Genomic DNA, 25875 nt, shown 5'->3' with positions numbered 1-25875 from the left:
CAGGTACCCAACCACTGGACCACCATGGATTATGACCATTTCTCAGCTCCCTTTCTTTTAAGGACTTTCTGTATCTTCCGTCCTTGCCAAGCTCCCTGGCTGTAGCGAATACTGCCGTGCCCCATTGTTAGGCTTGATCACTTAACTTGCTCTGACCAGTGGAAACGAGGAGACACAAGGCCCTAATAGAATCTTTAAGTGTGTGTTCTTTTTCTAACCCTCTGACTTAAAAACAGAATGTGTCAGACAAGGATTTGGTCCATCAGCCTGGATCCCAGATAGACAGGACACACAGAGCCGATATATAGTTTGGAACGACATGGAATTATGGGGCTTCCCTCGTAGCTCAGTGATAAAGAATCCACCTGCCAATGCAGGAAGATGTAGGTTTGATCCTTAGGTCAGGAAGATCCCCTCGAGTAGGAAATGGCAACACACTCCAGTATTCTTGGCCCGGGAAATCCCAAGGACAGAGGAGCCTGGTGGGCTACAGTCCATGGGGTCACAAAAGAGTCAGACACAACTCAGTGACTAAAACAATTAAAACAACATAGAATTATACAGAGATATGAACAAGAAGACTATATGCTTGCTGTTATTTTTCTATGCCAACAGACACACTTGAGAGCAAGAAATAAATGCTCCTGGGCTATAAGCTATTGAGATTTGGCTTTCAAAAGAGGCTGACATATAGTATCTTACATACAGAATTAATGTTTTAGCAATAGTAATAATAAACTAAAATATATAAGCACTTAAAAAAACAGACATCTCTCCACCTATCCACCCATCTATCCAGTAGATGCTTACTGGGTACTACTATGTGCCTACCACTAAGTTCTGTTTATACTACAAGGGACAGCAGTGATCAAATAAAATCCCTGCTCTCAGGCAACATCATTATGGGAGAAAATCAAATTTGACTATAAGGTGAAAGGCACTGTGGAGAAAAACAGGAGACAGAAAATGTCAGGTAAAGAGACAAGAAGAGACATGTGTATGTTTGAGAGAGAGGTGGGGTATAGGTTGAGAGAAGTTTTTACTAAAAAGAAATTCTCCAGCAGAGATCAGAAAAAAGGAGGTGACATGGATATCTGGAGGAAGAACATTCCAGGAACAGGGTAAAGCAGGTATAAAAGTCCTGAGGCGTAAGGGGGTTGGAATAATCAAGGATTGGCTAAGAGGTCTTGCTGTTGAGGGACGTCAGTTAGAAGCACATTGGTCAGGACTTCCCTGGTGGTTCAGTGGTTATGAAATCGCCTGCCAATGCAGGTGACATAGGATTGATTACTGGTCCTGGAGGATCCCACATGCTGTGGGGCAACCAAGTCCATGTGCCACAACTAATGAAGCCAACGCACCTAGAGCCCATGTTCCACAACAAGAGAAGCCACTGCAGTGAGAAGCCTACATACCTCAACTAGAGAGTAGCCCCTATTCACCGCAACTAGAGAAAGACTGTGTGCAGCAATGAAGAACCAGCACAGACAAAAATTAAACAAATTTTTAAAAATAAGGTGCTTTCAAAAAAAAGCACAGTGTTAGAAGGTAAAGACAGAGCCATATATGACAGTGCCAGTCATTTATTCCTTGGATGTTATTGTAAGAAGTTTGGCTTTTGTTCAGAATGAGATGGATGTCATAGCAAGGCTCAGGTTAGGGTGACAAGAGCTTATGTAAGTTTGAAAAGGATCATTCCAGCTGCTGTTATGAGAAGAGATTATATGGTTCAAGGGTAGAAGCAGAGAGATCATTTAAAAAGCAATCACAAAAATCTATATAGAGACACTGGTGAATTGGACCAAGAGGAGAGAAGCAAGGGAAATGAGAAGTGGAGTATGGATACACATGTAGCCAGTGGTTGATCAAATTTGTTGGTGAAGAATAAGCAACTAGAGATAAATTGTCATTCACTGAGACAAGGAGGCAGGTGAAAATGATAGGATTGAGGGGACAATGGGTCATCAAGAATTTACTTTTACACACTGAGGGATAAAAGTAAACTTACTGAATTCTGATTGCATCTTTGATGGCTTTGACTCTGCAAAGAGAGGGGTTTGACTCTGCAGAGTTCCATGGAAACTGCTACACAGAGGATGATAATTTACCCTGCCAGCATGATGAGCTGGAAAATTGGAGCTGGGACATGTAGCTACAGCAGAAAGCATTGGAATCCAACCCTCTGATTATCTCTGGGTAGGGGCAGGTACTCTGACGGACCATTGCACGTAAAGTTTTCAGCATATGAAAGCGCTCTCCACACGGATTACTGCAATTGATTTTTAAACTACCCAACCTCTGATCACTCTAAGGAGGAGACTGTGCTTCCTCTTGTCATGCAATTAAAGAGTCTACAGTCTCAATCCCAATATCACCTTCCAAGAGCTTGATATCTACCCTACTTGATCACTATGCACTGCTGGAAAGAGTCTCCCTTGGGGCATGTTTGTTTTGGGTTATTTTCCCTAGTTATCTTTGAGATGCTCATTACATCTAAGTTTAGATATTGAATAGGTGGTTAGTACCCAGTCTGGAGTTCCAGCATTATTGGGCTTCCCTGGCAGCTCAGCTGGTAAAGAATCCGCCTGCAATGTGGGAGACCTGGGTTCGATCTCCGGGTTGGGAAGATCCCCTGGAGAAGGGAAGAGCTACCCACTCCAGTATTCTGACCTGGAGAATTTCATGGACGGTATAGCCCATGGAGTCTCTAAGAGTCAGACACAACTAAGCGATTTTCACTTTCTTTCTAGAGTTCGGGGGGTAAGTATGAGGATGGATATATAAATCTGGAATAAATATATTAGTTTTTTTTAATGGAAAGAAGTCTATAACTTGGAAAGGAAATGGCTGGCAGCAATCCTCAGGAATGTTTAAAGTGCAGCCTGAGAGTAAGATGTCACTGCAGGTAACTGAATGGTTACTAAAGTCTCCAAAACAATGTAATTACAAAGCAATCAGTTCAGTTATTATAACCACCCCCCCACAATATGATAGACTTACTGTTTAACTTCAGGCATGTTTTCCTAATACTTTGAATGTGATGGGACATATATACAACTGACTGAAACTTCTTACTATGTTTACAAAGAGTTTGATGAATTACAAAGATTTGCAACCTTTTCCATGGTTAATATATTAATAGAATAGAGAGAAGTGAGAGTACTTTCAGAATATTTCTGGAAATGAAATATTGATTTCCTTGGAAGTTTTATTCAAGTAAACAGGCTTGAAAACACTCATACATTGAAATAGCCTTCCTTACCAGGGTAGAGAGTGCAGTCCATAAATGACAAATCATCAATTGCAATGTCTCCAGTAAAGCCATCTCCCACTGAGGCCTCCACCGAAATCTAAGAACAATATAAAAAACTTGTTGGTATTCTGAAGAAAATTCATTTATGGATGCACATGGTTGAAAAAGAATTCAGAATTTACTAAAAGACAATCTCCTCTTCTGAACCATTAAAATCATACTTTGTAAAACTCTCCGTAAGCAGGCATCTTGTCTCTCTACCAAATACTTCCAGTCATGGGAAGCTCCACACCTTACTGGGGCCATTATATCCATGAAGCCCATTCTGTTGCTGGTGAAAGTTTTGATTTTTTGAGATTTCAGTGTATCAGATTGATATCTACTTCTTTATAACTTTCCATCATTAATTCTAGACTTGTCTTGCTTTCCTCCGAGCCTTTAAGGCAAATTACTGAACCTCTGCCCAGCGTTGCCCTAGTAGCTCATCTGTTTCCAAGGTTAAATCTCTTCATCCTTCAAGAAACCCAATTTGTTGCCAGAGGTACTTGCTAGACTGCACATTGTGAAGAGCTTTAAAATTTTTCTCACATCGACCTTATTCTGTAACACTTTATGAAACCGGCTAATCGTTATTAGATCTCCTTCAGAACCACATTAATCACAGTGAACTCAGATGACATCAGTGCTGTTATATGAGCTGCAATTCCACTGCAACTCCAGTAAAATATGAAATACTGACAAACCACGATAGTATATGGCAGATTGTAATTAGGGCTGAGACTTACTACAGCAGAATTAATCATGATGAATTATTTTAATACTCATGCAAATATGTTGCACACTTTATAGGAATTCTGTTATATAATGAAGAACAGTAAGCAAACTAAAAAAAAAACACATTCCCTTTTTCCACTAGTATAGGAATATATGTTTCTGTTTCATTTTTCCTCACAGATGCTATATATGGAAATTGAAATTTCATTTCGTTCTTCAAATTCTATCCTTCATTAAAAGTTGTTTCATACATTATTCATGCCCTAAAAAAGATAATTAAAAGGTCAAATGACTGACCTTAAGCCTCTTGACATCTTCTACCAGCTTTCTAGATTTTCTTCAGAATTACTAGAATTTTCTCCCTGATATGTCACTAAGAAAATGAATCAATTTGGAAAAGGTTTATACATTCAACTAACGGGCAAATACAGTCCACCTAACAATGCCTGAATAACAGGAAGTCTCCTGCTGTTTTAAAATGGATCACTGCAAATATAAAATGCACCCTTCTTTTCACCACCAGCACGATTAAAAGAAACACTACAGGGGGAGAAAACAGGAATGCAAATGTATTCTAATAAACAAGAAGTCAGCAGTCAGAATTTGACAGAACACACTGTAATAAAATATCTCTTATTTTATAGAAAATAAAGACAGCAGTTGGGTGAACAATAAGAAAAAGGTGTAAGGACTGATTAATAACTATACATTAATTAATTACTAACACATTCCTTGGATCAATATCACTGCAATACAACAGAAAACATGGTAACAAGAGGCTCAGAAGATGTAAGAAAAAGGAAAAATTTGGATAAATTAAAAATAAGCATTACTAACTTGGCTATACTGCTCATGATCATCTTGCTTTATTTGTCAAAAGGAATAGAAAATTGATATAATAGAATCTCAAGTCTATGATAAGCACAACTGTACATAGAAATATCTATAAGCTAACTATATGGGTATACAACCACACACAGCTCCATTCGAGTGGGTGGGTGGGCTCAAGGGTCCCAAAGCATTCCTTCTGTTGTCTTTATATAGTCACAAATTCAAGAATTGGCCATTTGTGAAAGTTACAAATTCTCTCATTTACAGTCCACACCAGGTAAGCAGCATTTGTGACTGGATGCTGTCTATACAAGGAGTATTTGCATTGGGGTTACTTCATATTACACAATAAGCATTTTCATATTGTTTCTACTAGCACTGTCAACGGGAAGACACAGAAATAATCCATGGCAGAGGACAGTTGGGTCTTTCTCTAAGACAAAAGTTAACCATAATTTTTACTGAAATATCTTCAATTTCCTAACCTCTAAATGGTAGCATTCTTGAAAAGAATGAACAATAATTGCAAGATGAGATACTAAAAAAGTCAATTTACATATATAACTGCAGTCTCAGCCTCTTTTGAATATTTAATTAAGGCAGACATTAAAAAAGCCTACTTGATAATAAATCATATCTTGAGAAAAAGTTATGAATGTTAAACTTCAATTCTACTTCTGTCCTGTATTTATTTCAGTCTTGCAAAAAGCTTTGCAAATTATCCTAAGAAACTAGTCACAAGAAAGAGCAAACCCAAGTGTCTCTATTCTGGAAAATTCACTTTCTCTTCTGGTGTTTTTCCCAGAATAAATGGAAGGATATTAAAACACTAATGTTATTGTATGTAAGGCAGTATTGCCACTCTGGACATTAGGGAAGCCAAATTTTCCTCCTAAGTTTCATTAGCACCTTACTGAATGACTTAAAAGGCAATTGAAAATTCCAGTTAGGTCTGAATGACCTGTATTATCTGCAGAGGCCAATTCTACTTACATGAGAACTATTACTGGCTTGGAAATTTTATAAAGTAATCCAGCCCTTTTAACTTGTTCTTTTCATGGGCTGTTGCATGCTCCAAAGAAAGATGGGGTGGCTTTGTCAGCTACATTGGAAATTTTAGCTCTAATATAGCCAAAGACTCTTATATTAATAAGCCTCTAAAGACTTGTCTGAATAGATTCTTTTCCATATTGAGGAAACTGAGTTATTCACCAAAGTGTTTACATGATATAGAAACTAATCATTCATGTGTAAGACAGAATTTAATCATATTTTTTACCAAAATACCTTCAATTTCCTAGCATATGCATATTAATTCATATATGAGTTATATATATGCACATAGGTACATATACACATATTCTATTAACTCAAAAGAAAGGAAAAATGGAATGGAGTCAGCCTGCCACTTAGTTTAACCACCCTGCATTGGGAAAAAAATTACAAAATTCCAGGGTAATATATATCAATTTTTAACATAACTCATCTTCAGAAAAACTTGAAATTCTTGCTTAAAATTTATAAAAAGCACAAATCCTGTGTGGAGCAACTGGAATTCCAATGCACTGATGATGGGAATCCAAAATGATACAGTCACTATGAAAAACGGTTGGCAGAAATAAACCCGTGCACTTAATGGTAAATTAATGAATGACAAAGGAGGTAAGAATATACAATGGAGAAAAGATAGTCTCTTCAATAAGTGTTTCTGGGAAAATTGACAGCTACATGTTAAAGAAAGAAATCAGAACATTTTCTAACACTATATACAAAAAAAAAAAAAAAAAAGTGGATTAAAGACCTAAATCTGAGATCAGAAACCATAAAAGTCCTAGAGGAAAGCATAGGCAGAACACTCTTCAACAAAAATCACAACAATATTTTTTTTGAATCTGTCTTCTAAAACAAAAATAAAATAAAAAAATAAACACATGGGGCCTAGTTAAACTGGAAAGCTTTTGCACAGCAAAGGAAACCATCAGCAAAATGAAAAGACAACCTACTGAATGGGAGAAGATTTTTGCAAATGATGTGACCTACAAGGGGTTAATATCCAATATATATAAACAGCTTCTACAACTCAACATCGGGAAAACAAACCACCTAATTTTAAAAAATGGGCAGAAGAGCTGAATTTTCCTAAGAGGAAATGCAGATGGCCAACACGCATAGGAAAAGATGCTCCACATCACTAAGCTTCAGGAGAATGCAAACTAAAACCATAATGAGATACCACCTCACGCTCGTCAGAACAGCTCTCATCAAAAAGAACACAAGTAACAAATGTTGGCTAGGATGCGGTGGAAAGGGAACCCTCCTACACAGATGCGTGTGTCTGTATGCTCAGTCATGTCCAAATCTTTGCGACCCCGTATACTGCAGCCCACCAGGTTCCTCTGTCCATGGGATTTTCCAGGTAAGAGTAGCGGAATGTGTTTCTATTTCCTCCTCCAGGGGTTCTTCCCACCCCAGGGACAGAACCCAAGTCTCCCGCATTGGCGTGTGGATTCTTAACCACTGAGCCCCCTGGGAAGCCCTCCCACACTGTTGGTGCGGACGTACATTGGCACAGCCACTATGGAAGACTCTATGGAGTTTTCTCAAAAAACTAAAACTACCATATGACTCAGCTTAAATATCTAAAAAAAATACCATGTTTCTTCTTGTCAGGCTCTACAATATTGGTAAGAATTCAGTTTTTCTGTGCAAGTCTACTTTGGCGTTATGCCAACTGTTCCCCTGGTTACCAAGAAGGAAAAAAAGTCTTCCCTGTCCTGGCGTTTCTCATCATCAATGACAGAAGAGACTCAACGGTGACGGTTCAGTTCTTGTGAACTTAGTTCAACCCCAACAGTGCTTTCAAGTAGAAAAGTGAAAGTGGCTCAGTTATGTCCAACTCTTTGCAACCCCATGGACTATACAGTCCATGGACTTCTCCAGGCTGGAATACTGGGTTGGTTAGCCTTTCCCTCCTCCAGGCACTCTTTCCAACCCAGGGATCGAACCCAGGTCTCCCACACTGCAGGCGGATTCTTTACCAGCTGAGCCACAAGGGAAGCCCAAGAATACAAATACTGGAGTGGGTAGCCTGCCCCTTCTGCAGCAGATCTTCCTAATCCAGGAATGGAACAGGGGTCTCCTGCATTGCAGGTGGATTCTTTACCAACCAAGCTATAAGGGAAACATATGTCAAGTAGAATAGGTTGCCATATACTTCTTAAAAAAAAAAAAAAAAAAAAGATTTTCTTGATGTGGACCATTTAAAAAGTCTTTATTGAATACATTATTGCTTCTGTTTTATATTTTGGCTTTTCAAGATCTTAACTTCACAATCAAGGATCGCACCTGCACTCCCTGCATTGGAAGGCGAAGTCTTAACCATTGTACCACCAGGGAAGTCCCAGCAAATACTTCTAAGGCAGGATATTTCTCAAGAAGATACTGCCTGTAGTTGCTGCAGTCCCCATTACTCCCTATCACACCTAACTCTAAGGCTGAAAGTCAGTTGCCATTAATTATTTTACACCCAAACCAATTCTCTTAATTCACACCCCTTGCCTGGTTTCCATGGGCACTTGGGTTTGCAATTCCTTGTGCATGCTGGTTAGATTAGAAACCATGAAGGGTCTGAGACTTTACCCTACTTTCAAGCTAACAAGTTAGCCTGTCACTGTTTCATATACATATACTGAGAGAAGATACAAGAGACTTGACTTAGAGAGATGGCAAAAAGCATCAGCCAGAGAAATGTCTTTCCCACTTCCTGCAGGGAAGCATGATAAGCGCCAGGCATTTTTCTGCATGAGTGGTGGGCTGCATAATAGAAGAAGAACCCCAACATTAGGAGATTCTAGTTGTTATAGTTGCAGGCACAACTGAAGGACAAGGAGGAGGAGGGGGAAACAGGAGGGGAGAAAGGAGATGGGCTCTAGGTAGGTAAGTAACTGTGGAACACAAGCAAATGTCTCAGGGTAAACTCTATGCTATAGATTCTTTGCTCAGAAACTGAACAACGCAGGACATACAAAATGCAGGAGAGGCCTGGGTGGGAGGGGAGTTCGGGAGAGAATGGATACATGTATATATACGGCTGAGCCACTTGGTTGTGCACCTGAGACTATCATAACATTATTAATCAGCTCTACCACATATACAATAAAAAAAAGTTTTAAAAAAATGCATGGAGAACTGTCTCCCAAAGAGGAAGTTGGACAGGGCTAATCTCCCAATACACTTAATTTGTGGAAGTATGATGATCCCTTCATGTATGTAAAAATTGAAATATTTATCTAAATTCAGCCTCCTTTCCTCTTATAGCTCATTTTATACTCTTCTGAACTGAATCAGAGTAACTTGTTAGAGTCTCTCAGAGATGGTTATCCACCTGCTGTTGGCCCAGCTCCTTTTCCACCCACAAAAATCTTTTCCCATGAAAGCTTCTGCTATACTAACAGTAGAGATTTTTTAAAAATCAAGAAGCAAAGAATGGGGTTGAAGAAATAAGGTCACTGAAAACTTCATACAAGCTTCTTTATTCAGATAAAATTTTTTCCTATTCTTCTTCTTGAATGAAAGAGACAGAAACCTAAAAAAAAGAAAAACTCTGAGTATTCAGGTCACATTATTTGGAATTGCTTTCCACAGTTTTTAAAGGGTTGGCAAGCCACAAAGCTTATTTCTGCTACTTTTCTCTCTATACCATTTTAGACATACTGGAAGAGTCAAAATTTGGGCAAGTTTTTCCCTCCCCATCAATTCTTAACAGTGCCTTTCTGGAACTTGCCTAACTAGATTTTAAAAGGGATAAATGTTGATCAATTTGAAATTAATTTGCTACTTGAAACTGGACACATTCACATGCTATATTACAGTATCCTCGGGGGACTCATCTAGACCATAACCCATTACACATCTCATCAATTATGTGAACGAAGACAAATAGTTCTCAATTTCTCTAGTTCTAAGAATTTATACAGAACCAATTTGATTGGTGGTTACAAAGAAGCATTTAATTGAAAAAAAACCTGGTCAATATCAGAGAAAAGTGATGCAGGTTTGGAATTATTGACTTAAAAGTTCAGAAAACTGTGGTTTTATTATTTTAAAATGACACAATAAGATGTAATAGAATTTTAACAGAATGAGATGCAATACTGAGTGACTGGTTCACATGTGCCAAAGTTAACTTCTCATTTAAGAAGCATAGTTTTGAAATTCTTAAAGGTTATCTTTTTTCAATTAAAACTCACATTTTATCCTCCATACTATTAAAAATAATATTTAAAGGAAAAGGAGTAGAACCACAGTTTATTGACTTACAGTATGTCTTTTCACAAAAATATCACATGCCCCTCAATCTCCTTGTGAAAGGAAAAAGCTCCAAAGCTACCCCCTACCTCCATGTGGGTACTTCTTAAAACTGATGTAGACAGAAAGCAAGAAAAATCGGGTCACACATTTAAACTCCAATGATAACACACATCTGTCCTTTCTGCATCTCATAATATCCACCCAGGGATGACTGAATTAAAAATCCCATTTCAAGTCTCAGTTTTAGATTATTACTTCCTCAGAGAAGCCTTCCTTGATCACTCAAGCTAAAGCTGTTTTCCTTTAAAAACTTCTCATTTTAATTATATTGTTACGTAATTTTTAACTATATTGTTATGTGTGCATTTCAATGTCTGTCTCTTCTTGGAGACTTTAATGACACGTGACATGAGGCCCACTGAGGGACACAAAGCTGTGTGCACCCAGCACCAGCACCCTGATAAGCATGCGGTGAGAATTGACTATTACAGGGAAAAACCAAACCAATTTCAACTAAAACTATACATGTTACTCTTGATGCCAGATGTCATTGCCCACATTTCCTTTCGTTTTTTTTTTTAACTTATTTGGTTGTGCTTAGTTGTGGCGTATACAATCTAGTTCCTTGACTAGGGATCTAATCTGGGTCACCTGCTTTGGAACAAAGGAGTCTTAGCCACTGAACCACCAGGAAAATCCCAAGCTGGTGTTTTTTAAATGCAACTTAAGAGAGAAAACAGGCCTCTTGATGCCATTTAAGTGATAAACTTGAATGAACAGTCACATTTACATCTCCAGGTATTTTTAAAAATAAATTCAGACATTAAATAACGGTAACACCTAATTTAGACATCATTTAACCCACTATCTCCTAAACTTGTCTCACCATCAGAATCACCAAAGGTTTCTATTAAAAGTGCAGATTCATAGGACTCTCCCTCTGGGGTTTCTGATACAGTGCATGAGGGAACCTGTATTTTTTTTTTAATGCTCCAGATGGTTTTGATAATTAAGAAAATTTGGGAACTACTAATCCAATCTAAATTCTGTGTTTAAAAGAATAAAGTAGATTCCCAGAGAAATAAAGTTCTTTATAAGATAACTGAGACACTTCACCACACACACATATAAATACCTAAGAGATGAAAAGTATTCTGCCTAATAACGGAGATAAGACATAATAAATAAATGCCATTTAAACCAGTTTCTGTCTACACAGTGCTACCCGGAGAATGCACATTATGCACAGACTTATTTTGTTGCTCAAAAGGAAACGTTTGCTATCTTTTTCCTGAAATCTGGAGGATCTCTAGCTGTATTTTGTAGCCTCCTGTATATCAACTAAAGCCTTGAAGGAAAAATTATTTTTAATTTTGATAAACACCCTATAAGTTTCTACTTCCTAAGAATCCATTCTATTTTCTCTAGTTCTCTACCATCACCTATTTTATACCTAAAATTACCACTGCATCTCATAGTCAGCTCTCAGTATTCAAGCTTAAGTGCATTAGGGTGAGCCTCCTTGAATGGCAAAATTTCAATACTGAAACAAAATTAAAACTAGAACAATATGGAAGCCACTTAGTGTAGAGTTCATTTACACCTGCTTTTCATCCCCAGGATTTAAGTCTTCATTGAATTTGTTATAATATTGCTTCTGTTTAATGTTTTGGCTTTTTGGCCACAAGGGATGTGGGATCTTAGCTACTTGACCAGGGATCGAACTTGCACCTCTTGCATTGGAAGGCAAAGTCTGAACCACTGGAGCACTAGGGAAGTCCCCATCTTCAGGACTTTTTTTTATGTATTTCTTTCTTCTACTTTTTTTATTGGAATACAATTGCTTTACAATGTTACTTTCTGCTGATCAACGAAATGAATCAGCAATATACATACATAGCAAGTTTACTGATAGAAATCAACAGTCACTCTAATACACTGAAAAGTCAGTTAAGTTGGTTGAGATAACACCCTCATTGCTCTGTCCTGGATCATCCCAATTCATGGAGCCTCTGCAGGAGGTACAGACAGGCGGCCACCAATCAGGGACAGCTGTCCTTGCTCTTAACTCACACCCAAGGCCACAGCTTTTCATATTTGTTAAAGAAAACAAGATACAGAATGACGAGTTTACATTTTTTTTTTCTGGTGGGTAGATGAACTTTTTAATAACTGCCAAAGGAAATCTAAACTCTAAATATGCATATATACAGCTTGCTCTCTGAGTCACATACTCATGTCTGTTGGTTCTATAGAAAATGCAAGTAAGCAATGGCGTTAAAAAAGTCATTAGCCCTAGAACTTTCTTCATTTTGAATCCCATGGAAACCAAAGCTTCACCTATCACTAATCTCTTAAAAATTAATTTCACATGAAATTGTCTAAGTAAGCAAGGGAAGGTAAGACACCTGAGGAAGCAATCAGTGGAGGAATAAAAGTAGAAAATCATATGTACAAACAGCATGATGTCACGTGGTAATAAAAAAGATACCACCTAAAGTCTTAAATCCTGGATTAAAGGATTATTTTTAAAAACTAGACTGTTTTGGACACATTTTAGATAGGAGAGTGGAAAGTCATACATACAGATTATGAAAGTGTTTCCTTCAATATAATTTTAGTATAGGACATTCACTTTCATATAATTCATAAGAGTCAGAGAGTCAAAAGGCAAGGTTGCTCTGTCAAACCCTCAGTCTCATTCTCTTTACATCTCCTCCATCCTTGTGTTAGCAACCTCTTTTCAACCTATTCTGTCAATCCTTCTGAAAACATATATTTTGTTTTCACCTCATCAGAAAACCATTACTCCACATCCTACCTTTCTGAGTAAGCAGAAGACTTGTTTTTAGTATATATTTCTAAACCGAGATGATTGGGAAGGATTGATACAATTCCCAATATACCTTTCAGTTAACAATCAGTGTGATCTGACTCCGGGGTAAGATAAAAAAGGCCTGAAAGCATGGTCTAACTATGCAGCCTTTTTAACAGGCCTAAATAAATCATAAAGCAGAAATACTCAAAGTTATATTCAAATTGGTAATGTGGCCAACATAAGAAAAACAAAGAATCATACCTAAGAATGACATACAACATATCTAAGGATGAACAACAATTCTACTTCTATTATAATATTAAAGTGTATAATGATCTTGTGAACTCCATAGTGGCTTTCTGTAAAGATCAGGACTCAACAAAGTCATAACTTAAGTGGTTTTTTTTTTTCCCCCTTTTTAACTGGAATCTTTATTTTAAAAATGTTTGTTTTCTCAACTGGAACACCCCATTTGTTGCTGTTGTTTAGTCACTCAGTTATCTCTGACTCGTAGTGACCCCATGGACTGTAGCCCAGCAGGCTCCTCTGTCCATGGGATTTCCCAGGCAAGAATACTAGAGTGGGTTGCCATTTCCTTCTCCAGGGGATCTTCCTGACCCAGGGATCGAACCCATGTCTTCTGCATTGGCAAGCAGGTTCTTAACTGCTGACCCACCAAGGAAGCCCAACAACAACAAAAGTTGCCTTCATTCTACCATGACTCCGTTGAGTAGTCAGGAGAGCAACGCTATGGCTCATGATATCTAAAATATTTATCACTTTGCTCTTAATAAGAAAAGTCAGCAAATGGCTGATACAGATTAAAAATGTTTTGCCTGTCAGAATCAATAACAATTAAAAGGTCCTTTCATAATCTTTCATTTTTTAACTATGTACTTATTTAAATTAAAAAAATATAAAAATATCTCAATAAATCACTTAACACTAAATAATTTAGATTGAACTGTTTTAAAGCTGCCTTTTTTTAGAAACTCTACTTACTTCCTTTCTATCAAAGTAAAGTTTAAGAGTCTGTGCTCAATTTAGTTCCAAACCTGGAAAAAAAATGTGTTAGGAATAGTTGTAGATCCTTTCAATTTTAAAAGTCTTAGATAAACTTTTGAAATATAAAATGTATTTCATGTACTCTATTCTTACATATAACCTGGGGTGAATCTTCCTCTTAGGTGAAGCATACAAAAAAGGAAAGGTAAAAGTGTGTGATAAGATTTTGAAGTATTTGGGGAAAGTATAGTGAAATCCATAAAGCCAAATTTTCTATACAGCAATCTTCCATTTTATATGTGTTTGGTGGTTTTAGAGGTAGGAATCTAGACTTGGGATATATAATTAGAATATCAAACTATCTTCCCTAATAGTGAAAGTAAATATTTTGAGAATTTAGGAAGGAAGGAAGAAGGAGGAGCAGAGTGAGATACAAAAGGAAGGAAGGCAGCTTAAAAGGATGACTTAGCAACTTGGCTATCACTGTGATGGAATCTCATAGGCCTTCTGAGGAGCTGAATGGAATGGTCTGAGAAACATCCAATCCATTAGGGCGAAGGGAAGGGCTTCATCCCATACTGGTCATGAAGGGGGTCCCAGGGAATGAACTTTCCCACACTCTTGGGCAGCACCTGTATGAATATCCCACCTCCTAAGCAACAGAAGCCATGAGCTGTGGGCCAGTCCAGGCAAGTATTGTCCTATTACACCTGAACAAAGTGGTTCAAGCCCTAGTGGAAGTTTATGAAGAACTGTCTGTTACAGCAGAAGCTAAAATAAAATATGTGCCCAAAAGATTGAGAAGTGGTGCCCAGGTATCCAAAATAGGGTCCTATTCACCTTAAGAGGGAACTGAGAAATATTTTCCCTTACCTTATAAGAAATGCAGACGTGTACCTTTTAAGAACATCTAGGTTAATTAAGCACTACTTAAGTACATTGACGAGTCACCTAATTTTACCTACTCTTTGGTTTTCCCACTTCAAACATTCTCTGCATGAATCAATTTTATACTTTCAACTACCACCAATATGTTGATTACCCCAAACCTCCTTTCACTCCACACTTCCCTAAACTTCAGACTTCTTTTTTCCCCCAACCGTAAAGTTGAGACTTTTTTTTCCCAAAAAGAAATGTCCCTCAGAGTTTCTGATGGCCCTCAAAGCTCTAAAATGTCTTTCAACAACTCATCTTTCTCCCTAAAATTTCCTCTCTTTTGCTCTGTTCTATATTTCAACTGACGGCGCCTACTGTTGTTACCAGCAGAATCTTGAATTATTCTGGACTATTCCCCATCATTCACACCACACATGCAAGCCTCAGTGGCATTACTTTCTAAATATTTCTTGAATCCTTTTCATTCCTTCTATATTAGCCCATGTTCCCAGCTTAGGCTCTCGCTGTCTCCTACCTAAGCTACGTACATATGCATATACAAATACCACATAATACATATATATGTATATGCATGTATATATTTGCTTATTTTTTAATGGTAAGCCCTACTTCAAAAATGTTCTCCTTACAGCTAACAGAGTGATGGATCTGAAAGTGATCCTAAAGTGGACCACTTTTGGATGGAGTGATCCAAAAGTGATGGATCACTTTTGATCGGCTCACTAAACTGATTAAAACCTTCAATGGTGCTTATTAGCTCATGGTCAGTGCATACATTTGTGACCATGACAAGTGAGTCATTCCCTGCTCTGGCTTCTGTCTACCTTCCTCTGCCTCAAACTTCATGCACCGTGAATTATAGAAGTGCTTGGTGGTTCTTCCAATCAGCAAGCTGCTTCTCATCTCATATTTGAATCAGCCTCTATGGCTCTTTAATCCTGACCCTCAGCCCCAACACGGGCAATCACCTATAGATACTGTTTAGATAGGTAAATCATACAACTCCTGCCTTGATAACACTATTCCTAGTCAAGAAGTCACTCTTCTAAAAAAAATAATTTTTATTGTAACTATTTGCTTGAGTATCTCTGTCTCACTTTAGAATGTGACCTCCATGAGGACAATGACCTTCCACTACTTGTATTTGTATCGCCAAGTGGCATAGTGCCTGAAGCAATGGAGGGCCTAAAATCAGTGAACAAATTAATATAGACATGAATTAGCACTTAAGTTAAAATTTACACAGAGAGATTATAATTACAAGTTAATTTTACTATGTTCCATTTCTTTCAGGAAATTAATTATTTACTTTTAGTATTCTCATCACATTTTGCTGATACTAAAAAAAAAAAAGAGGAACTAAATGGCCATCTCTAAAATATACAACAGTAGAGCTGTTGCTATCTATCAGTAGAATTTGAATTATCTGAAAGGAAATCAAAAACAAACTCTGATCTTAAATGTGCATTAGGGACTCAAAAATCATTGAAATTCATGGTAACAATAAAAGTTTAGGAAAGCTTTTAAACATATGATGGGTGTCCCTGGTGGCTCAGATGGTAAAGAGTCTTCCGGCAGTGCAGAGACCTGGGTTCAATTCCTGGGTCAGAAAGATCCCCTGGAGAAGGAAATGGCAACCCACTCCAGTGTTCTTGCCTGGAAAAATCCCATGAACAGAGGAGCCTGGCAGGCTATAGTCCATGGGGTCACAAAGAGTAAGACACAACTGAGCTTTGAACTTTTTTAAGATATGATAAAACTAAATTTAAGTTTCTTAATAAGAAGGATTTCTGTGACTTATAACATGCAACAAGAACTGTAGAGTTCAATTGTGAGTGAAAAATGGAATTTCTAGAATTTTATAATTAGAAATAGTTTATAGGTCATTTCACTGTTCTGATGAAAAAATATATAATTAGAAGATTAAGTAACATCCATAAAGTCACTAGATCCCTTAATGGAAAATTTGATCTTTAGAATCCAGGTATTCTAGCTCCTGACTTGATTTTATTTCCCTTTTATCACATTGTTTCCCAAGTGCTTTTTAAAAAAATATTTTCTTATTTGTTTGGCAACACCAGGTCTTAGTTGCAGCATGTGGAGTCTTCAACCTTCCCTGTGGCATGCAAGATCCTTAGTTGCAGCATGTGAGATCTAGTTCCCTGACTATGGATTGAACCGAGTACCCCCTGCATTCAGAGCACACAGTCATGGCCACTGGACCACCAGGGAAGTCTTGCCCAATACTTTTAAAAATAAAAATTGGAAAATTACATTTACTTTACATGTACAGCATAATATCAAGCTCAGCATAACTATTATGTGTATCTATTAAAAGCAAAACAATAAAATTCCATATAAAAATCATCTCAAAATAATCGAATACAACTGACTGGGTAATCAAACAGGAAAAGCTCTTACACAAAGATATTTTACCCCTGAAAAGGGAATACACTGAAAAAATAAGATAAATTATTTGTAAACATGATGAAATATAAGTTAATTCATTTTAATCCAAAGCTTCAAGTTGAAGAAAATTGGCTTTTGAGTTATTCCCATTTTTCTTCACAATCTTGTTCTTCATTATATTATACTATGCTTCATAGTAACTATAATCAATTTTTCATATTAACATGTGCTGAAAATACAAAGGGTCAGCATGCTGGAAATAAGTAGGAAGAATATTTGTTTCTAACTAAATTTTTTTTTTTAAGTTTCTTGCTGTTGTTTTTTTTAAAAAAAAAAAAAAAAAAAACAGAATCATCTTATTCGAACACAATGATTCCCCTTCATCCCAAGAACTGGGATCTGTGAGGAAGAATAAGTATCAGCTTAAGGATGACAAAGTGCTAAAGATAAGGTGCTAACTAACACTACAGGGAGACTGCTTGAACCATTTCATTCTATACAACACTGAAAAAGCAAGAGAGAAAAGGGTGGGAGTCATATATTCATCTATTTGGATACAGACAGGACGGTATTTACTGAAATTCATCTTCATGCTTGCATATGTGCTTTTGGTTATGGCTGATACAGCAAAAACTATAATACTAGAACTAGATCCCTGTTTTTAGGTAATTAGAACCTAAGTGCTAATATTAGACTGACCATTTATATAAAGCTATTATCCATAATAGAATATTTTAACTAACTATGTCTAGATAAACATCCCATTTCACTCTATGCAAAAAAGGCACACAATCATGTCATTTTGCTGTGGTTTGAGTCCAAGAGAACTTTTGTTTCAAAGGCAATTTAGGTTGGTATTTAAGGACTTGAATCCTGGAGCCACACTGCAAATCTTAAAAACCTGGTTCTACTACTCAGGGTCTTCAAATCCCTCTATTCTGACTTCATTTTAGACTTACAGAAAAGATGAAAAAATAGGGCAAAGAATGCCCTATGTCCTTCACCCTACTGCTCCTAATGTTAAAATTTTACTGAGCAACCCTCATTTTCTCCAGGTAAGAGCAGAGTCCTCCTCTTAGTGGTTTGGGGATATTATAAAAAGATAACATACAAAATACAGCACCAGGCACATAGAGTGTTAAGTTAAAGTATTAGCTATGGTTAACTAGTTTCTTTTCTATCTACATGTGTAAAGCTTTGGTAGAAACAGAGGCTAGAAGGAAAAACAGAAGCGGGGGGAAGCTCCTTGATCTGGCTTTGGGCTGCTAAAACTAATCAGGGTTAACAGCCAGAACTCATGGAAACAGGACTCGTGCCAGATTCTCTGTAAAAACAAATCTGATACAGAGATCTGGGTACAGAAACTTTCCTGGGGGAACTCACTGGGAACCAACAACCTGAGGGAAGTGACAGAAGGAAGGACTCAGTGGAAGGAGCAGTTGAGCTGTGAAGCAGTCACAACAGAGGCCTCAGCCAACCACACAGGGAGCCTAGACACTGGGACGGCCCAGCACCGTCCTACACGGAGGAAAGAGCGCTGAGTTTTTAGGCTCTGCAGCAACCAGACTGCAGATGTGGGCGGGCTCCAAGGAGAGGTATTCCCTTGGCAAGTCAACCGTCTTGAGAGCAATTTCTAGAGAGAGAATCTGCTAAGCAGCATTAGCTGCCAACAGTCCCAGCCCCTGCGGGAGGAGCCCTTTTATCCTGAGGGAGATTTAGGCTGTGGGCAAGTGTCCATGACCAACAAGTCATACAGAACTTTGTGTGGACAGGGCCAATTCATGGCCAGCAAATCAAAACTACATCATCCTTTCTATTAGGTGATAGATATTGAAAAGATAAATTCAAATCTATATATTAACGCTCAAAGCCTGTTAAAACATTTGTCTTTGCTATATTTTGTTTTGTTTTGTTTTGTTTAGGAATCTCTAGAGAGCAATCATTACTCATATAACATGGAGTAGGAAGGAGTTAGGAACAAAGAGAAGCTAAGTCTTTCCCCTTTCCTGGAGCTCAGACTGACTAAGAGGCTCAGCATCCTAGCCTGTGACAGCGTCCATAGATGACACACCCTTAGACTGAATATTGGCTGGCCTCCTGTCAATGGGCAGCAGCAATCCTGACAGTATATCAGGAACTTTTGTAAACAGTGACTTATAAAGGTTGGATCTACTACAGAGTATTGAGTAGAGTTCCCTGTGCTATTCAGTAGGTCCCTATTATAATAGCCTATATGGGAAAATAATCTAAAAAAAGAGTGGATACAGATATACGTGTAACAGATTTACTTTTTTGTACTCCTGAAACTAACATTGTAAATTAACTATTCCCCTCAAAATGTTTTAAATAAATAACTTAATGTTTAATAAAGTTAAAATAGTATTAATATTATTAAATATTCATAGTATTATTAAGAACAATAATACCAGATATCAAGCTCAATTTCCTATTCCTAACATTAATGTAATTCTTAAAGTTTTCCATACAGTTATTAATAACTATTTAATGAAAATTAATTTATACATGCCCAATTTTATCCTATGGGACATCATCATCTGAGGATCATGCCAATATCTTTTGAAAATTGTCATTTTTTTGGTTTATTACTTAGGGTGTATAATACAAAATACTTCACTAAAAAAGTAAAGGTTGGATCTAGATATTTAAAACAAACTGAATGACAGGTGGGATTACAGACAAAAGCTGGATTGCTTTTATTTTTTGTCATGTAAGGAGCAGAAATAAATATGGCTAAGATTGAGGGGAAAAGAAAAAGGCCTTTTGTTTGATGCAGATGGAAGCTACTAATCCAAAGGATAAATCCAGATTGTACATCATAATGCAAGTCAAGCTAGAGGCATGAAAGGCAAAGATTAGGCAATAACTGGAATAGAGACCAGTTGGAATCATGAAATCCCACACTCAGAGAGGCTATGACAGTCCTGGAAGGAGTCAATTTTGCCAAAGCTAATTAATGAAATGGAACCCAAGGAAGCATTGTGTTATCAAACATAAGTGGAACATAAGCAAATTTTGAAATAATTCAATAATTTATCTTTTGGTGGCTCAGACTGTAAAGAATCTGACTGCCCTGTGTGAGACCTGGGTTCGATTCGTGAGTTGGGAAGATCCCCTGGAGAAGGGAATGGCAACCCACTCCAGTATTCTGGCCTGGAAAATCCCATGGACAGAGGATCCTGGTAGGCTATAGCCCATGGGGTCACAAAGAGTCAGACATGATTGAGTGACTTTACTCTTATCATTATTTTACAACATAAAAGAAGAATCAGGTAGTTTGTGCTGGCTACCATGAGAGGAGAAATGCCTTTATTTAGAATAACTAGGCACAAAGATGAAGGAAATGGCTTTTCTCCTCAACCACTTAGAAAGGAGACAAAGGTCATATAATGTTTATTCTAGCTCAGTGACAACCTTCAATTTTTAAACTTCATAACACCTATTATATTTATTACTAGGACATTTTTGTTCTTATTGCTAATGTTTGAGTAATTACTATATGCCTGGAAAATTTCAGGTGTTTTATATGTATATATTAATACATGTAATCTTAAAAAAAAGAAACTATACAAGGTAGCACTATTAGTATACCTGATTACAGGTAAAGAAAATGTGGCACAGAGCGGTTACATAATTTTCCTAAGGCTACACAGATGATAACTGACAAAGTCAGGATGTGAACTCAAGCAAATCTAAAGTCCTTATTTTACTCTAAAGTCCATATTATATCTTTCTCAATAACCTGAAATCACTCTATAACAGAGTACAAGTTAAATTTATTGTACTAAAAAAAATACCTCTTGAATCTGAGCTACTTAAAATGTAAACTAAAATTAACTCGTACTTTGCACCAAGTAGTAGTTCCAAGTCAATGCAAAGTTCTCTAACACTGCATAAATTGTGGCAGTGGGATAATTTGCAATTTAGGTATAACACTACGAATTGTAGATCCAAGTGCATAAAGCTGACTTGGACAGAAGGACATGTAATACACCCACCTCTATCATTAGCAGTTATCTGAGCAAAGATAAAGCCATGAATTATAGAGGAAGCTGTCATTACCTATGAGGGCAGAGAAGGCAAGAAAGCAGTAGGAATAAACCTTAAAATGGAATCAAAGTTTCAAACGTCAGGGGCAACAACACAGGAGGAGTATAGCGTCTTGGAGTAGTTACACACTATATTTGATAAAAATAAAGCCTTATCCTAAGATAGAGCCTAGGTGCTCCCTAGCTTTTCTGACACTTCCTCGTGGATTTTAATTGCTTCTGACTGTGTTATAGTTAAGATGAAGCTACAACCAGGGACACAGTGGGTGAAGGTCTGCTCTGTACTGATTGAAGCAGTAATCGGAGACCTGCAGTTTAAAGAATACTCACGATACATACAAATGAAAATCATAGTAACTCTGCTAATAATAGAAAATATGTTTATATGGATTTGCACATAAATCGATGTGCACAGAGTGTGAATTTGGAGACACCAAAGTATTCAAGTAGCCTCTACATGAAAAGGATGCATTTATACACAAGGACACATATTTCAGATTCTCCAGAACAGTCCTCATTTAAAATATTGTAAGTAGTCTCTACAAACCTCTCAAATGTCCTGAAAATTTCAAAGTTTCCAAATGCAAATAAAATTTCCATAGACAGCAACTCACAGAGAAACTGTGAAGAGAAAAGTCCTTTGTCAGATATTCAGTGTAAATAAACACTTCAGGTACATCACAGAATTGCCCAATAGATCAAAGTATGAGGTTATGGGGATTGACATCTACTTTTTTTTTTTTTTTACAATTTTTAGAATTTTTCTCCATCTTCATTCGTTACTCTTAATCATGCTGGAGACTGGTTCAGGGATCAATAAACATCTTTTACCTGAAACATTTCATTAATTGGATTCAAGATGGAGTAGCCATCATAGTCAACAAGAGTCCGAAATGCAGTACATGGATGCAGTCTCAAAAACGACAGAATGATCTCTGTTTGTTTCCTAGGCAAACCATTCAATATCACAGTAATCCAAGTCTGTGCCCTGACCAGTAATGCTGAAAAAGCTGAAGTTGACTGGTTCTGTGAAGACCTACAAGATCTTCTAGAACTAACATCCAAAAAAGATGTCCTTTTCATTATCGGGGACTGGAATGCAAAAGTAGGAAGTCAAGAAATACATGGAGTAACCGGCAAATTTGGACTTGGAGTACAGAATGAAGCAGGGCAAAGGCTAATAGAGTTTTGCCAGGAGACATACTGGTTATAGAAAATACCCTCTTTCAACAACACAAGAGAAGACTCTACACATGGACATTAGCAGATGGTCAACACCGAAATCAGACTGATTATATTCTTTGCAGCCAAAGATGGAGAACCTCTATACAGTCAGCAAAACAAGACCAGAAGCTGACTGTGGCTCAGATCATGACCTTTATTGCCAAATTCAGACTTAAATTGAAGAAAGTAGGGAAAACCATTAGACCATTCAGGTATGACCTAAATCAAATCCCTTGCGATTATACAGGGGAAGTGAGAAATAGATTCAAGAGACTAGATATGATAGAGAGAGTGCCTGAAGAAATATGAACGGAGGTTCGTGACATTATACAGGAGACAGGGATCCAGATAATCCCCAAGAAAAAGAAATGCAAAAAGGCAAAATGGTTGTCTGAGGAGGCCTTACAAATAGCTGTGAAAAGAAGGGAAGCAAAAAGCAAAGGAGAAAAGGAAAGATATACCCATTTGAATGCAGAGTTCCAAAGAATAGCAGGAGAGTTAAGAAAGCCTTATTCAGTGATCAATGCAAAGAAATATAGGAAAACAATAGAATAGGAAAGACTGGAGACCTCTTCAAGAAAATTAGAGATACCAAGGGAACTTTTCATGCAAAGATGGGTTCAATAAAGGACAGAAACTGTATGGACCTAACAGAAGCAGAAGATATTAAGAAGAGGTGGCAAGAATACACAGAAGAACTGTACAGAAAAGATCTTCATGACCCAGATAATCACGATGGTGGGATCACTCACCTAGAGCCAGACATCCTGGAATGTGAAGTCAAGTGGGCCTTAGAAAGCATCACTACGAACAAAGCTAGTGGAGGTGATGGAATTCCAGTTGAGCTATTTCAAATCCTGAAGATGATGCTGTGAAAGTGCTGCACTCAATATGCCAGCAAATTTGGAAAACTCAGCAGTGGCCACAGGACTGGAAAAGGTCAGTTTTCATTCCAATATGAAAGAAAGGCAATCCCAAAGAATGTTCAAACTACCACACAATTGCACTCATCTCACAAGTTAACAAAGTAATGCTCAAAATTCTCCAAGCCAGGCTTCAATAGTACGCGAACCATGAAATTCCAGGTGTTCAAGCTAGTTTTAGAAAAGGCAGAGGAACCAGAAATCAAATTGCCAACATCTGTTGGATCATTGAAAAAGCAAGAGAGTTCCAGAAAAACATCTATTTCTGTTTTATTGACTATGCCAAAGCCTTTGGCTGTGTGGATCACAACAAACTGTGGAAAATTCTGAAAGAGATGGGAAGACCAGGCCACCTGACCTGCCTCTTGAGAAACCTGTATGCAGGTCAGGAAGCAACAGTTAGAACTGGACATGGAACAACAGACTGGTTCCAAACAGGAAAAGGAGTACATCGAGGCTGTATATTGTCACCCTGCTTATTTAACTTATATGCTGAGTACATCATGAGAAACGCTGGGCTGAATGAAGCACAAGCTGGAATCACGATTGCTGGGAGAAATACCAATAACCTCAGATATGCAAATGACACCACCCTTGTGGTAGAAAGCAAAGAAGAACTAAAGAGTCTCTTGATGAAAGTGAAAGAGTAGAGTGAAAAAGTTGGCTTAAAACTCAACATTCAGAAAACTAAGATCATGGTATCTGGTCCCATCACTTCATGGCAAATGGAAAACAGTGGGAAAAGTGGCTAACTTTATTTTTGGGGGCTCCAAAATCACTTCAGATGGTTACTGCAGCCATGAAATTAAAAGACACTTGCTCCCTGGAAGGAAAGTTATGACCAACCTGGACAGCATATTAAAAAGCAGAGACATTACTTTGCCAACAAAGGTCTGTATAGTCAAAGCTATGGTTTTTCCAGTAGTCATGTATGGATGTGAGAGTTGGACTATAAAGAAAGCTGAGTGCTGAAGAATTGATGCTTTTGAAATGTGGTGTTGGAGAAGACTCTTGAGAGTTCCTTGGACTACAAGATCTAACAAGTCCATCCTAAAGGAAATCAGTCCTGAATATTCATTGGAAGGACTGATGCTGGAGCTCCAGCTCCAATACTTTGGCCACCTGATGCAAAGAACAGACTCATTTGAAAAGACCCTGATGCTGGGAAAGATTGAAGGTGGAAGGAGAAGGGGACGACAGTGTATGAGGTGGTTGGTTGGCATCACCAACTCAATGGACATGAGTTTGAGTAAACTTCTGGAGTTGGTGATGGACAGGAAGGCCTGGTATGTTGCAGTCCATGGGGCTGCAAAGAGTCAGACAGGACTGAGCAACTGAACTGAATGAACCTTAAACATTTTAAAGAATTGCATTCATCCGTGTTCTTTTCCTTCCCTTGGCAGAACGTTTTATAACATAAAATGTAAAGACTTCTTCTACATAAGCACAAAACAGCCTAATCATTTTTGAATTCAATAAAAAGTTCAAGATGGTAACATTGAAATACCTTTTCAGCACAGATTATGACAAGACAAAGTAAACTACAATGTGTGTTGGAGTAAATTTAAAAAAAAAAAAAAAAGTTACTTGGAAGATGGAATTCTAGTCCAAGAAATTATCTTTCAAAAGTTTATAATCAGATTTCCTTTTGGCCATAGTCAACAATGCTGTTTTGAAGATAATTTCAGAAGAGGCCCTAGAGCAGTCCAAATGATAATCCTGATAACACAGAGTGAAATCTTGCTAAGACCAAGAATCCTGAGTTTCTTTTCAGACCCCAAATTTCTGGGAAGCCCTTGAATACCCTAGGATAATAACCATCTTCAATCACCTTTTATTTAATAAAGGAACATTTTCACTAAAAATTTTAATATAAAAATTTGGATATGCACCAAAATCATTAATCTGACATATTTAAGAAGGAAGAAGGCATTGTGTCCCTAATCTACTGTGAGTTGATATGTTCCATAAACAATTCTGGAAGGAGGCTGCACTCAGAGCATAAATTGGTATAGATCGCTTTGCTCTCACAGATATCACCATGATATTTTCTGCTGAATGAGAAAAAGTTTAAAGGCATAAATCAAGATAAAGCAATCATCTGACAAAGAACTACACAGAGGTCCCATAGCTTTTTCTTAGTGAGTGCTATGACACATTGATTTTCTACTGAAGATAAAAGCCAAAATCATGTGTCATCAATAAAAACAAGCAAAACTATTTGGTTCAATATGTTATATTGTTAAACACACACACACACACACACACACACACACACTTGCAGAGAAAAGTCAAATCTGAAATGTTACACATGATTAAAATGAGTCTGGATCAGCAGAAAAAAAAACACACTTGAAAGACATT

At 37.4% G+C, this 25875-nt stretch overlaps 1 protein-coding gene across 3 annotated transcripts in view; it reads right to left on the bottom strand.

Annotated features, from left to right (window-relative positions):
- MALRD1 (MAM and LDL receptor class A domain containing 1) overlaps window positions 1–25875 on the bottom strand; it is a 522662-nt gene that overhangs the window by 367380 nt on the left and 129407 nt on the right. For all 3 annotated transcript variants that reach the window (XM_061126168.1, XM_061126170.1, XM_061126169.1), the window contains exon 20: window positions 3263–3350. In XM_061126168.1, coding sequence (XP_060982151.1) covers window positions 3263–3350 — 88 coding nt within the window. The remainder of the gene's footprint in view (window positions 1–3262; window positions 3351–25875) is intronic.

Source organism: Dama dama, chromosome 23 (assembly GCF_033118175.1).
Source record: "Dama dama isolate Ldn47 chromosome 23, ASM3311817v1, whole genome shotgun sequence".
Lineage (NCBI taxonomy): Eukaryota > Metazoa > Chordata > Mammalia > Artiodactyla > Cervidae > Dama > Dama dama.
Note: the sequence above shows the minus strand (reverse complement) of the source record. Positions and strands in the feature narration are given on the sequence as shown.